Source organism: Botryllus schlosseri, chromosome 13, assembly GCF_051294905.1.
Source record: "Botryllus schlosseri isolate E-star chromosome 13, Bs_hap1, whole genome shotgun sequence".
Classification (NCBI taxonomy): domain Eukaryota; kingdom Metazoa; phylum Chordata; class Ascidiacea; order Stolidobranchia; family Styelidae; genus Botryllus; species Botryllus schlosseri.
The window spans coordinates 19,497,311-19,512,638 of record NC_137248.1 but is presented as its reverse complement, the minus strand read 5'-3'; the positions used below and the strand labels follow the sequence as shown (position 1 = coordinate 19,512,638).

At 39.7% G+C, this 15,328-nt stretch overlaps 1 protein-coding gene across 5 annotated transcripts in view; it reads right to left on the bottom strand.

The window, feature by feature from the left end:
* Positions 1–15,328, bottom strand: part of LOC145453578 (uncharacterized) — a 32,812-nt gene that overhangs the window by 3,124 nt on the left and 14,360 nt on the right. For 2 of the 5 annotated variants that reach the window (XM_080331535.1, XM_080331537.1), the window contains 19 exons: positions 15,017–15,059; positions 14,131–14,200; positions 13,889–13,972; positions 13,002–13,053; positions 12,077–12,175; positions 11,119–11,199; positions 9,342–9,442; positions 8,910–8,964; positions 8,241–8,283; positions 7,354–7,423; positions 7,112–7,195; positions 6,224–6,275; positions 5,299–5,397; positions 4,341–4,421; positions 2,564–2,664; positions 2,132–2,186; positions 1,463–1,505; positions 576–645; positions 334–417 (listed from right to left, as the gene is read on the bottom strand). In XM_080331535.1, the coding sequence (XP_080187661.1) occupies positions 334–417; positions 576–645; positions 1,463–1,505; positions 2,132–2,186; positions 2,564–2,664; positions 4,341–4,421; positions 5,299–5,397; positions 6,224–6,275; positions 7,112–7,195; positions 7,354–7,423; positions 8,241–8,283; positions 8,910–8,964; positions 9,342–9,442; positions 11,119–11,199; positions 12,077–12,175; positions 13,002–13,053; positions 13,889–13,972; positions 14,131–14,200; positions 15,017–15,059 (1,367 nt within the window). The remainder of the gene's footprint in view (positions 1–333; positions 418–575; positions 646–1,462; positions 1,506–2,131; positions 2,187–2,563; positions 2,665–4,340; positions 4,422–5,298; positions 5,398–6,223; positions 6,276–7,111; positions 7,196–7,353; positions 7,424–8,240; positions 8,284–8,909; positions 8,965–9,341; positions 9,443–11,118; positions 11,200–12,076; positions 12,176–13,001; positions 13,054–13,888; positions 13,973–14,130; positions 14,201–15,016; positions 15,060–15,328) is intronic. The other 3 variants (XM_080331538.1, XM_080331536.1, XM_080331539.1) reach the window with 3 other exon arrangements.

Below are 15,328 nucleotides of genomic sequence, written 5' to 3'. Positions count from 1 at the left end.
TTCTGCCGCTTCCTTTTAAGTTATCTTCTCCTTAATCCAGTGTGAGTGTCTGATTAGAAGACTACTCGAAGTCGTTTCGGAACCCTTCTATCTCTTGATATATATCGCGATCTTTAGGTGGATTGATTTGACAGAAGTATTAAAATGACGGTGATTAAATATTCAATCAAAAACATTAAAGAGAAATATCGATTTCAATTCACACAATCTTCGGTCACTGGCACGCTTAATTGACACAAAGTGAAGTGTTCCATGATCCACTGTCGTTTTTCGTTGTGTCGCATTCTTACATGTCTGGCAATCAACAATTACAGTACAACTTTAGAAAGTTACCAAAGAAGGAAAAGAACCGACGCTTTTTCCTTTGGCCCTCTCTTCGTGGCAGGCCACCATGACGTCGAGGGCTGACTTTCTGATCTGAACAAAAATAACAACAGTGCAAGCGCAATTGAGCAGTCCGGATTTTTTTTCGCACAACGCAAGCACTTGATCAAAAAAGGGTAGAGGTCGGGAAAACTTGGAAAAGCTAGCAATACAATGCCAACTGTCGCGAGAGAAACTTATGATGCACTCACATTTAGGAGGGCTATAACGACCAGCGGACTCCAGCCATCCGCTCAACGACCTCTTCTCACAGGCAGGCATCTTAAAGATGGAAACATGTTAAAAAAGGCATGCCTATGCCTTCACGTATAAGTGGACGTTATGGTTATTCAAAATAACTTTTTTCCGCATTCCAGATATTCATGGATTAAATTGTCAGGTTACCCTAAAAATCGCTGCACAGCAAATTTGGTTCAATCCAACAAGCATAAGGCACCGCAGAGCCAATGAAAATTTTCAATTATTAGGAAAAAATTACAAAAATTTTTTGAATTTTTTTGTCTGAAATTGTGGGGTTGTCTTCAAAAATGAGGCAAAACAAATTTGACCCAATTCCAACTAATAGACGCGGAGTTATTTGAGTGTTTCCTTGATAATTTTCGGACCATCCTTTACCTCCAGATTACCATTGATGATTTTTTGTGGTGATGTGTCATAACTCACTACAAGAAATGCCATATTTTTAAATATGATCGGGATTTCAATTTGGTTCACTCCACCCCCACTGGTTGGAATTTACCCAAATTGAGCTGAACGACATACACTGTAGGCATAGGCGCCAAGCATACCTAGACATTTTTTTAGGTATGCACTATACCTAGAATTCAGTCTGGCATGTATCGGCATAAACCGCGATTGTGTTATATTGAACGAATCGCAATGAATTTTCGTTTACGGCATTACCTGCTGCCGCTTATGTGAGCGAGGTAACCCACTCTCACACTCTCCTAGCCACGATTCGACAGGTTGGAATTGAGCCAAATTTTATGTGCAGATTATTTCTAACCAACATAACAATTTTATCAAGTTGTTGGTAGCCCAAACGTTTTAATCAACATCGGCTCATGGCATGCCTCACCTCAGGAGCATTCTTCTCATTTTCATCCACCCGGATTGAGGAACTGAAACATCATGATATTGTATTAAAACACAAATTCAAGTTACACTCAATGCTATTTTTATATTACATGAATAACTTATATATCCATATCTCGCTCCTCATCGATGCATATATTGGGCTGCGTGAATCATACTATTTGTAATCTCTCACCTAACCGAATGTTGGAAATTTTCAATTTTGTCACATCTTGCATTTAAATTTTTTCACGTATAAACTGTGCATAAATAGATAATTGATTATGATTAACACTCAGGTCGTTCTCAGTTTTTCCATCTTATGACCTGATGCGCGAACTTTGTTTGTTAAAAAATGAGTTTGTCAAGCCTAAAAATTGTACTTTTACACAATGGAAATACATTTTCTCCAGTACCAATTGGTCATTCTACCAAGATGAAAGAGGAGTATAAAGCTATCAATTTGTCCCTCGAAACCTTAACAAAAATACTCATGCGTCTCATCTCTTTTCACTTGTAAATGGATAATTTTCCGGAAAGCCAACCATTAGTAGAAGAGAGTAACAGAGATCTGCCTAAACAAAATAATTCACTTCAAAATAGTTCATTGATTTGGTAGAACTATCATATAACGACATATATATCTACTTTACGAGAAAAAAACTGCCCTTACCCGTGTAGTGTAGTGATGGGGGCGCTCTGAATTGCTGATGCTGAGGGTTCATCATCTGAAAAATCAAAGTTACAATATGGAATACGCTCATAGTTGTAAGCAGTTACTTAATTCTATAAAATTATACGTATTTTGTTCAACATTGCGTACGTACATCCATATTCCTATCACAATCACCATAAAAACTGTTGTGACAGCATAATTTCACTTTGAACAACTCCATACTATAATTTGGGCAGATTAACGATCTGATTTTGGGCACCTTCGAGTTTGGTTTGTAAAATCCGTTGCATAACAATTTCTATACTACAGAAGTAATTTCCAAGTTTGTGTCTATTTTTACGAAGGTGCAATCCGGTTCTAAATAATTGGTTTGCGGACCCCAGTTTGAGAACCTCTGCTTGAGAAGGTGACACAAACAAAGACACTCACGTATCGAAGGCGGTGGCTGCAGACCGCTTGTTGCCGCTGGCTGCGGGCTGGTGGTGGCAGCCTGGTTTTTTTTGCTCGGTAAGTTGCAACGGTTAGACCTCCTGTAAAGTTAAAATGAAACTTTAGGCTATGATTTGAAACCGATAGACTGAATGCAAACAAGGACCCGAATATGAAATCTTTTGCACAATTTTACAAATTGCTCATGTGTAAATGCCGTTAAAACAAGGATCACATTAGTTTTACTGTTAACCAACTATATCAGAAAGAGTAGGATTAAATAACATGTACATTTCTAGATGCAAAAGCTATTTAGGCCAATTTAGTTATCGTTTAGCAGAAAATAGTTTTGTGTCAAGTTTCTATCCACTCCATCATAAAACCGCATGAAGTAGCCCCGGGTACGTAAGCTCAGTGGCGTATCCAGGGGGGGGGTTTTAGGGGGTCGGAACCCCCCCTTTTCAAAATCCTAAAAATTGATGTCCTCTAATATTTGCTAATTTGTTAGTTTAACATATTCGTTTTTACGTATGAGAAGCCGAATATGGCGTCTTAATGTTATTTAAGGGGACTAACACCCCTACAAAATATTGGAATTATGCGCCGAATTAGTCGAAAGGATAAAATAGGTCATTATAATTCGCTTATTCCATACGAATTCTGCGATTGTTCAGCTACATTTCAGCTGTGGCAATTGCTGACGTTCTCAACTTTCTTCCCTCGATTTCTCTCTCGCCTTGCTAAAACGAGAGACGCATTTTAGGAAAATCTAATCTAATTGGCCGACGCGATACGTAATTGCAAAGACGAAGTAGTCGGCAATCAACATTGCTCGCGAATTCGCTGCACCTGCTCGCCTTGAAATCCTAATTAAGAATTGCACGCGGCGTGTTGTTTGATCAGCGAGACGCAGACACGACGGCACCAGTACGACAATGCTATTCTCAAATCCACGTTGTATTCGCCATTATTGGCGAGAAATGACCTAGGATTGACATTCACATTTCAAAATACAAGTCTAGCAATCTACGTTCCCGATTGTTAGGTGGCTTGCTGTCGTCCAAATACAGGCCTATGTTGTCGCCGAACGGGAGAATTGAGTAGGCCTAGTAGTACAGTTAACCTAATTATATCCGCTGACAAGTTTCTCTGTCGATCAAGTTATTATCCAAGTGTGTACTCTGTATTAGTTGACTGACTTGCGTGCTTGCAAATTAAGGTCTAATTATCTTCGCGCGTACTACACGCTCAGCCGTATGGCTAGTAAAGCCATCGAAAAGCACACATTCGTGTACGACGTACACTGTTCACACCACACCTCTCTGTGGCGATCGCCCTCGTTTATGCTACCGCCCTATTCCGCGCTTGTTCGTCCGCTGCGATACTACCGACCGTGCGCATAATATCGTCGAAACCCAACAAAATCGCGCATCTCTGACCGGAACTAGGCGCTTGAAGACGGGCGGCGTTTGCCAGCTTATGACTAAATGTGAGCATTTACGAATTTCTTTCAATCATACCGTAAAAGAAACGCGATTTTCAGGCAATGTCCGTATCGTATTCGTACATCTCCCACTCACCGCAAATCTCTGTTTATTATTAAACTATAATGTATTAAATATTCGCCATGGCGTGGAGACGAGTGATCGTAATGATGACGTCACAATAGCCAATTTCGTAACGCAAAACCCCCCCTTTTTTCGCGCTCTGGATACGCCCCTGCGTAAGCTCATGGAGAACTAGACCTAGCCATAATTTACAATAATGTTCGAAAAACCTTGTGCTTGTTCCAGCTTTTCTGCCACTGCCAGCTTTTACTGGAACTGGGCGCTCTGGTGCGTTAGTCGGCAAGCCAGACCTGCAGACAAAACAAGACTTGCATCTGATTTTTATTTTAATAATAAAATAATAATTTTAATAATCAACACATCCGCCGATCAAGCTGGTGACCAATCAACAATATGATAAGTTTGCCAGTGAAAGTATTTCAGAAATCTGAACGTTCATGGCATATTCTGTTGTGCCGATAGAATTTGCGATGATTAAGTCCAATGAAACGTGTAACGAATGTATGTTTTTTTTTCTAATCTCTGGTGATCCTAGACCCGATGCATGCAGTTTGAACTGATGTTATATAATAACGATCAGCTGAGATAGGGTAATATCATAGTCGAATATACATTGAAGTGCGTGTGATGCAATCAATAATAACAGAATTCCACTTTTGAGTCATAATTAAAAAGCGTGTCCTGAATCAATAGGGATTGATGAGATTGTGGTGCGAAACTTACATATGTCAATCAGCACAAAATCACATCCAACATTGATTGGCCAGACATCTCCAGCGATATCATTTCTTTGCCTCACATGTGTCATGCTGCTTCAATTTCTTACTGTATATGAATTAGAAATCATTTCCGCACTGTGCGTTTGTATACCTAATGTTTAGTGCTGGCAAAATTAATGTATTTTAATCTTTTTGAACTGTCCGAATTAGTTTTGGGACGAGTTTGCATCATTTCTACAGGTGGAATTGCTATATAATGCGCATCAAGTAGCCTCATTGCCTAAACATAAACGCGCGACACAGAAAAGCCATCAAATCTCACATTAATCGACTGTTGTCAATAGCTTGCAACCGCAGAAATCGCAATTACTCAAAGGTTTTCAAATCAGGGTTGAATTTCACTGTCAAATGTTGCAACAAAAATGTATAGTCTAAGCAAAACCCTCACCTAGACGTAGTGGCCTCCGGTCCAAGCCCTTCTAATAGGTCTTCCATGTCACCAAAGCAATAACCAACGGGCGAGTTCAACAGGTTTGGTGGTAACCCGCTGTAAAATGGAAATTACGATGTGCCTGGTTTATTTTTAACCGTGTGAAAAGTGAACAAGGCAGAAATGAAGAGGAAAAAAACCTCAAGTTACTCGAAACATTATCAAATGGGCCGAAACAAGTTACAAGAACCTAGTTTGATCTTCTGGCTATAGGGGAGAAAATCATCGCGTCATTGCAAAATTGGCAGCGGTGAAGTGAACATTTATTGGAAACTAGGATGAATATGGCACTACTGAACACAATCTTCAAATCAAAAACGATGAAAACGACTAGCAACTAAAAATGGTTGTGTTCACACTCTACATACAAGTTCAAATGCCGAAAAGATGTACAGATTGGGTGTAGATTGAGAATTATTAGATCACAGTTCACCGAAAACTCTGTCATTCTGTTCTACAACAGCCCAGGTCTACCAACAATATTTGATCTGTTCCTGTTCACCGTAATGTCACTAGCGAAAGTTGAATTTTGATCCATTTATGAAACCGAGTTTCATGACAGCAATCACTAGCACAAAATCGGATTCAGCTCCATGACCCCACTTCTAAATGAGGCATTCCATTCGATAACTTGAAATTTCAAGACCACGGTAATCGTGGGGGCTCTATTCGTGACACGACATAGTTCGATTCTAAATGAAAAGACATTACTTCCCTAAGTCAGATTTTGAACATAGAGTCTTTTTGTTAACGAACCTTCAGGAGGGAGTATCAGAGATCAGGCTCAACGATATAATTCGCTTCAAAATAGGTCATTGATTTGGTAGAACTATCATATAACGACATATATATCTACTTTACGAGAAAAAAGAACGTCACTAACCCGTGAATGCTGGTGGCATTCTTAATTGCTTGGGACATTGAGGGTTCATCTTCTGAAAAATCAAAGTTACAATATGGAATCATTTGCTTGGTTGCTGCCTGCAAGAATACAATTTACCCACTGCAAAAACTACAACATCGGATTCCGCGTATCGTTGCAATGGCCCCAAGAGGGCCTGAATGTGCAACATATAGATCGCTACACAAAATATTCGGTGTTCCAAACTTACGAGACATGAGGAAGCTAGAAATTGCCAAGTTTATCGATCAGTTCCATTGTGATCACTGTCCCACAAATTCCAACAACTACTTCACCTCGAAATCAAAAGCGCACACGTACGCAGAACAAGTCGCATGTGATCAGAATGGAATACATGAAAACGCATCTCTCTTACAAGTATAGCAGTCATGTAGTGTGAAACAGCCTCTCACTGGCTAACCAACATTCGAATTGAATTGCAAGCAACTTCTACTGAATCAATACTAGTCAGCCCTCAAAATTACTGGACCACATTTTGATTTATCGACCCCGCCTACCGACACATGCCGCATTCATTTCTGCCGCTTCCTTTTAAGTTATCTTCTCCTTAATCCAGTGTGAGTGTCTGATTAGAAGACTACTCGAAGTCGTTTCGGAACCCTTCTATCTCTTGATATATATCGCGATCTTTAGGTGGATTGATTTGACAGAAGTATTAAAATGACGGTGATTAAATATTCAATCAAAAACATTAAAGAGAAATATCGATTTCAATTCACACAATCTTCGGTCACTGGCACGCTTAATTGACACAAAGTGAAGTGTTCCATGATCCACTGTCGTTTTTCGTTGTGTCGCATTCTTACATGTCTGGCAATCAACAATTACAGTACAACTTTAGAAAGTTACCAAAGAAGGAAAAGAACCGACGCTTTTTCCTTTGGCCCTCTCTTCGTGGCAGGCCACCATGACGTCGAGGGCTGACTTTCTGATCTGAACAAAAATAACAACAGTGCAAGCGCAATTGAGCAGTCCGGATTTTTTTTCGCACAACGCAAGCACTTGATCAAAAAAGGGTAGAGGTCGGGAAAACTTGGAAAAGCTAGCAATACAATGCCAACTGTCGCGAGAGAAACTTATGATGCACTCACATTTAGGAGGGCTATAACGACCAGCGGACTCCAGCCATCCGCTCAACGACCTCTTCTCACAGGCAGGCATCTTAAAGATGGAAACATGTTAAAAAAGGCATGCCTATGCCTTCACGTATAAGTGGACGTTATGGTTATTCAAAATAACTTTTTTCCGCATTCCAGATATTCATGGATTAAATTGTCAGGTTACCCTAAAAATCGCTGCACAGCAAATTTGGTTCAATCCAACAAGCATAAGGCACCGCAGAGCCAATGAAAATTTTCAATTATTAGGAAAAAATTACAAAAATTTTTTGAATTTTTTTGTCTGAAATTGTGGGGTTGTCTTCAAAAATGAGGCAAAACAAATTTGACCCAATTCCAACTAATAGACGCGGAGTTATTTGAGTGTTTCCTTGATAATTTTCGGACCATCCTTTACCTCCAGATTACCATTGATGATTTTTTGTGGTGATGTGTCATAACTCACTACAAGAAATGCCATATTTTTAAATATGATCGGGATTTCAATTTGGTTCACTCCACCCCCACTGGTTGGAATTTACCCAAATTGAGCTGAACGACATACACTGTAGGCATAGGCGCCAAGCATACCTAGACATTTTTTTAGGTATGCACTATACCTAGAATTCAGTCTGGCATGTATCGGCATAAACCGCGATTGTGTTATATTGAACGAATCGCAATGAATTTTCGTTTACGGCATTACCTGCTGCCGCTTATGTGAGCGAGGTAACCCACTCTCACACTCTCCTAGCCACGATTCGACAGGTTGGAATTGAGCCAAATTTTATGTGCAGATTATTTCTAACCAACATAACAATTTTATCAAGTTGTTGGTAGCCCAAACGTTTTAATCAACATCGGCTCATGGCATGCCTCACCTCAGGAGCATTCTTCTCATTTTCATCCACCCGGATTGAGGAACTGAAACATCATGATATTGTATTAAAACACAAATTCAAGTTACACTCAATGCTATTTTTATATTACATGAATAACTTATATATCCATATCTCGCTCCTCATCGATGCATATATTGGGCTGCGTGAATCATACTATTTGTAATCTCTCACCTAACCGAATGTTGGAAATTTTCAATTTTGTCACATCTTGCATTTAAATTTTTTCACGTATAAACTGTGCATAAATAGATAATTGATTATGATTAACACTCAGGTCGTTCTCAGTTTTTCCATCTTATGACCTGATGCGCGAACTTTGTTTGTTAAAAAATGAGTTTGTCAAGCCTAAAAATTGTACTTTTACACAATGGAAATACATTTTCTCCAGTACCAATTGGTCATTCTACCAAGATGAAAGAGGAGTATAAAGCTATCAATTTGTCCCTCGAAACCTTAACAAAAATACTCATGCGTCTCATCTCTTTTCACTTGTAAATGGATAATTTTCCGGAAAGCCAACCATTAGTAGAAGAGAGTAACAGAGATCTGCCTAAACAAAATAATTCACTTCAAAATAGTTCATTGATTTGGTAGAACTATCATATAACGACATATATATCTACTTTACGAGAAAAAAACTGCCCTTACCCGTGTAGTGTAGTGATGGGGGCGCTCTGAATTGCTGATGCTGAGGGTTCATCATCTGAAAAATCAAAGTTACAATATGGAATACGCTCATAGTTGTAAGCAGTTACTTAATTCTATAAAATTATACGTATTTTGTTCAACATTGCGTACGTACATCCATATTCCTATCACAATCACCATAAAAACTGTTGTGACAGCATAATTTCACTTTGAACAACTCCATACTATAATTTGGGCAGATTAACGATCTGATTTTGGGCACCTTCGAGTTTGGTTTGTAAAATCCGTTGCATAACAATTTCTATACTACAGAAGTAATTTCCAAGTTTGTGTCTATTTTTACGAAGGTGCAATCCGGTTCTAAATAATTGGTTTGCGGACCCCAGTTTGAGAACCTCTGCTTGAGAAGGTGACACAAACAAAGACACTCACGTATCGAAGGCGGTGGCTGCAGACCGCTTGTTGCCGCTGGCTGCGGGCTGGTGGTGGCAGCCTGGTTTTTTTTGCTCGGTAAGTTGCAACGGTTAGACCTCCTGTAAAGTTAAAATGAAACTTTAGGCTATGATTTGAAACCGATAGACTGAATGCAAACAAGGACCCGAATATGAAATCTTTTGCACAATTTTACAAATTGCTCATGTGTAAATGCCGTTAAAACAAGGATCACATTAGTTTTACTGTTAACCAACTATATCAGAAAGAGTAGGATTAAATAACATGTACATTTCTAGATGCAAAAGCTATTTAGGCCAATTTAGTTATCGTTTAGCAGAAAATAGTTTTGTGTCAAGTTTCTATCCACTCCATCATAAAACCGCATGAAGTAGCCCCGGGTACGTAAGCTCAGTGGCGTATCCAGGGGGGGGGTTTTAGGGGGTCGGAACCCCCCCTTTTCAAAATCCTAAAAATTGATGTCCTCTAATATTTGCTAATTTGTTAGTTTAACATATTCGTTTTTACGTATGAGAAGCCGAATATGGCGTCTTAATGTTATTTAAGGGGACTAACACCCCTACAAAATATTGGAATTATGCGCCGAATTAGTCGAAAGGATAAAATAGGTCATTATAATTCGCTTATTCCATACGAATTCTGCGATTGTTCAGCTACATTTCAGCTGTGGCAATTGCTGACGTTCTCAACTTTCTTCCCTCGATTTCTCTCTCGCCTTGCTAAAACGAGAGACGCATTTTAGGAAAATCTAATCTAATTGGCCGACGCGATACGTAATTGCAAAGACGAAGTAGTCGGCAATCAACATTGCTCGCGAATTCGCTGCACCTGCTCGCCTTGAAATCCTAATTAAGAATTGCACGCGGCGTGTTGTTTGATCAGCGAGACGCAGACACGACGGCACCAGTACGACAATGCTATTCTCAAATCCACGTTGTATTCGCCATTATTGGCGAGAAATGACCTAGGATTGACATTCACATTTCAAAATACAAGTCTAGCAATCTACGTTCCCGATTGTTAGGTGGCTTGCTGTCGTCCAAATACAGGCCTATGTTGTCGCCGAACGGGAGAATTGAGTAGGCCTAGTAGTACAGTTAACCTAATTATATCCGCTGACAAGTTTCTCTGTCGATCAAGTTATTATCCAAGTGTGTACTCTGTATTAGTTGACTGACTTGCGTGCTTGCAAATTAAGGTCTAATTATCTTCGCGCGTACTACACGCTCAGCCGTATGGCTAGTAAAGCCATCGAAAAGCACACATTCGTGTACGACGTACACTGTTCACACCACACCTCTCTGTGGCGATCGCCCTCGTTTATGCTACCGCCCTATTCCGCGCTTGTTCGTCCGCTGCGATACTACCGACCGTGCGCATAATATCGTCGAAACCCAACAAAATCGCGCATCTCTGACCGGAACTAGGCGCTTGAAGACGGGCGGCGTTTGCCAGCTTATGACTAAATGTGAGCATTTACGAATTTCTTTCAATCATACCGTAAAAGAAACGCGATTTTCAGGCAATGTCCGTATCGTATTCGTACATCTCCCACTCACCGCAAATCTCTGTTTATTATTAAACTATAATGTATTAAATATTCGCCATGGCGTGGAGACGAGTGATCGTAATGATGACGTCACAATAGCCAATTTCGTAACGCAAAACCCCCCCTTTTTTCGCGCTCTGGATACGCCCCTGCGTAAGCTCATGGAGAACTAGACCTAGCCATAATTTACAATAATGTTCGAAAAACCTTGTGCTTGTTCCAGCTTTTCTGCCACTGCCAGCTTTTACTGGAACTGGGCGCTCTGGTGCGTTAGTCGGCAAGCCAGACCTGCAGACAAAACAAGACTTGCATCTGATTTTTATTTTAATAATAAAATAATAATTTTAATAATCAACACATCCGCCGATCAAGCTGGTGACCAATCAACAATATGATAAGTTTGCCAGTGAAAGTATTTCAGAAATCTGAACGTTCATGGCATATTCTGTTGTGCCGATAGAATTTGCGATGATTAAGTCCAATGAAACGTGTAACGAATGTATGTTTTTTTTTCTAATCTCTGGTGATCCTAGACCCGATGCATGCAGTTTGAACTGATGTTATATAATAACGATCAGCTGAGATAGGGTAATATCATAGTCGAATATACATTGAAGTGCGTGTGATGCAATCAATAATAACAGAATTCCACTTTTGAGTCATAATTAAAAAGCGTGTCCTGAATCAATAGGGATTGATGAGATTGTGGTGCGAAACTTACATATGTCCATCAGCACAAAATCACATCCAACATTGATTGGCCAGACATCTCCAGCGATATCATTTCTTTGCCTCACATGTGTCATGCTGCTTCAATTTCTTACTGTATATGAATTAGAAATCATTTCCGCACTGTGCGTTTGTATACCTAATGTTTAGTGCTGGCAAAATTAATGTATTTTAATCTTTTTGAACTGTCCGAATTAGTTTTGGGACGAGTTTGCATCATTTCTACAGGTGGAATTGCTATATAATGCGCATCAAGTAGCCTCATTGCCTAAACATAAACGCGCGACACAGAAAAGCCATCAAATCTCACATTAATCGACTGATGTCAATAGCATGCAACCGCAGAAATCGCAATTACTCAAAGGTTTTCAAATCACCGTTGAATTTCACTGTCAAATGTTGCAACAAAAATTTATAGTCTAAGCAACACCCTCACCTAGACGTAGTGGCCTCCGGTCCAAGCCCTTGGAATAGGTCTTCCATGTCACCAAAGCAATAACCAACGGGCGAGTTCAACAGGTTTGGCGGTAACCCGCTGTAAAATGGAAATTACGATGTGACTGGTTTATTTTCAACCGTGTGAAAAGTGAACAAGGCAGAAATGAAGAGGAAAAAAACCTCAAGTTACTCGAAACATTATCAAATGGGCCGAAACAAGTTACAAGAACCTAGTTTGATCTTCTGGCTATAGGGGAGAAAATCATCGCGTCATTGCAAAATTGGCAGCGGTGAAGTGAACATTTATTGGAAACTAGGATGAATATGGCACTACTGAACACAATCTTCAAATCAAAAACGATGAAAACGACTAGCAACTAAAAATGGTTGTGTTCACACTCTACATACAAGTTCAAATGCCGAAAAGATGTACAGATTGGGTGTAGATTGAGAATTATTAGATCACAGTTCACCGAAAACTCTGTCATTCTGTTCTACAACAGCCCAGGTCTACCAACAATATTTGATCTGTTCCTGTTCACCGTAATGTCACTAGCGAAAGTTGAATTTTGATCCATTTACGAAACCGAGTTTCATGACAGCAATCACTAGCACAAAATCGGATTCAGCTCCATGACCCCACTTCTAAATGAGGCATTCCATTCGATAACTTGAAATTTCAAGACCACGGTAATCGTGGGGGCTCTATTCGTGACACGACATAGTTCGATTCTAAATGAAAAGACATTACTTCCCTAAGTCAGATTTTGAACATATTGTCTTTTTGTTAACGGACCTTCAGGAGGGAGCATCAGAGATCAGGCTCAACGATATAATTCGCTTCAAAATAGGTCATTGATTTGGTAGAACTATCATATAACGACATATATATCTACTTTACGAGAAAAAAGAACGTCACTAACCCGTGAATGCTGGTGGCATTCTTAATTGCTTCGGACATTGAGGGTTCATCTTCTGAAAAATCAAAGTTACAATATGGAATCATTTGCTTGGTTGCTGCCTGCAAGAATGCAATTTACCCACTGCAAAAACTACAACATCGGATTCCGCGTATCGTTGCAATGGCCCCAAGAGGGCCTGAATGAGCAACATATAGATCGCTACTCAAAATATTTGGTGTTCCAAACTTACGAGACATGAGGAAGCTAGAAATTACCAAGTTTATCGATCAGTTCCATTGTGATCACTGTCCCACAAATTCCAACAACTACTTCACCTCGAAATCAAAAGCGCACACGTGCGCAGAACAAGTCGCATGTGATCAGAATGGAATACATGGAAACGCATCTCTCTTACAAGTATATCAGTCATGTAGTGTGAAACAGCCTCTCACTGGCTAACCAACATTCGAATTGAATTGCAAGCAACTTCTACTGAATCAATACTAGTCAGCCCTCAAAATTACTGGACCACATTTTGATTTATCGACCTCGCCTACCGACACATGCCGCATTCATTTCTGCCGCTTCCTTTTAAGTTATCTTCTCCTTAATCCAGTGTGAGTGTCTGATTAGAAGACTACTCGAAGTCGTTTTGGAACCCTTCTATCTCTTGATTATATCGCGATCTTTAGGTGGATTGATTTGACAGAAGTATTAAAATGACGGTGATTAAATATTCAATCAAAAACATTAAAGAGCAATATCGATTTCCATTCACACAATCTTCGGTCACTGGCACGCTTAATTGACACAAAGTGAAGTGTTCCATGATCCACTGTCGGTTTTCGTTGTGTCGCATTCTTACATGTCTGGCAATCAACAATCACAGTACAACTTTAGAAAGTTACCAAAGAAGGAAAAGAACCGACGCTTTTTCCTTTGGCCCTCTCTTCGTGGCAGGCCACCATGACTTCGAGGGCTGACTTTCTGATCTGAACAAAAATAACAACAGTGCAAGCGCAATTGAGCAGTTCAGATTTCTTTTCGCACGACGCAAGCACTTGATCAAAAAAGGGTAGAGGTCGGGAAAACTTGGAAAAGCTAGCAATACAATGCCAACTGTCGCGAGAGAAACTTATGATGCACTCACATTTAGGAGGGCTATAACGACCAGCGGACTCCAGCCATCCGCCCAACGACCTCTTCTCACAGGCAGGCATCTTAAAGATGGAAACATGTTAAAAAAGGCATGCCTATGCCTTCACGTATAAGTGGACGTTATGGTTATTCAAAATAACTTTTTTGCGCATTCCAGATATTCATGGATTAAATTGTCAGGTTACCCTAAAAATCGCTGCACAGCAAATTTGGTTCAATCCAACAAGCATAAGGCACCGCAGAGCCAATGAAAATTTTCAATTAATAGGAAAAAATTTAAAAAAATTTTTGAATTTTTCAGTCTGAAATTGTGGGGTTGTCTTCAAAAATGAGGCAAAACAAATTTGACCCAATTCCAACTACTAGACGCGGAATTATTTGAGTGTTTGCTTGATAATTTTCGGACCATCCTTTACCTCCAGATTACCATTGATGATTTTTTGTGGTGATGTGTCATAACTCACTACAAGAAATGCCATATTTTTAAAAATGATCGGGATTTCAATTTGGTTCACTCCACCCCCACTGGTTGGAATTTACCCAAATTGAGCTGAACGACATACACTGTAGGCATAGGCGCCACGCATACCTAAACATTTTTTAGGTATGCAGTATACCTAGAATTCAGTCTGGCATGTATCGGCATAAACCGCGATTGTGTTATATTGAACGAATCGCAATGAATTTTCGTTTACGGCATTACCTGCTGCCGCTTATGTGAGCGAGGTAACCCACTCTCACACTCTCCTAGCCACGATTCGACAGGTTGGAATTGAGCCAAATTTTATGTGCAGATTATTTCTAACCAACATAACAATTTTATCAAGTTGTTGGTAGCCCAAACGTTTCAATCAACATCGGCTCATGGCATGCCTCACCTCAGGAGCATTCTTCTCATTTTCATCCACCCGGATTGAGGAACTGAAACATCATGATATTGTATTAAAACACAAATTCAAGTTACACTCAATGCTATTTTTATATTACATGAATAACTTATATATCCATATCTCGCTCCTCATCGATGCATATATTGGGCTGCGTGAATCATACTATTTGTAATCTCTCACCTAACCGAATGTTGGAAATTTTCAATTCTGTCACATGTTGCATTTAAATTTTTTCACGTATAAACTGTGCATAAATAGATAATTGATTATGATCAACACTCAGGTCGTTGTCAGTTTTTC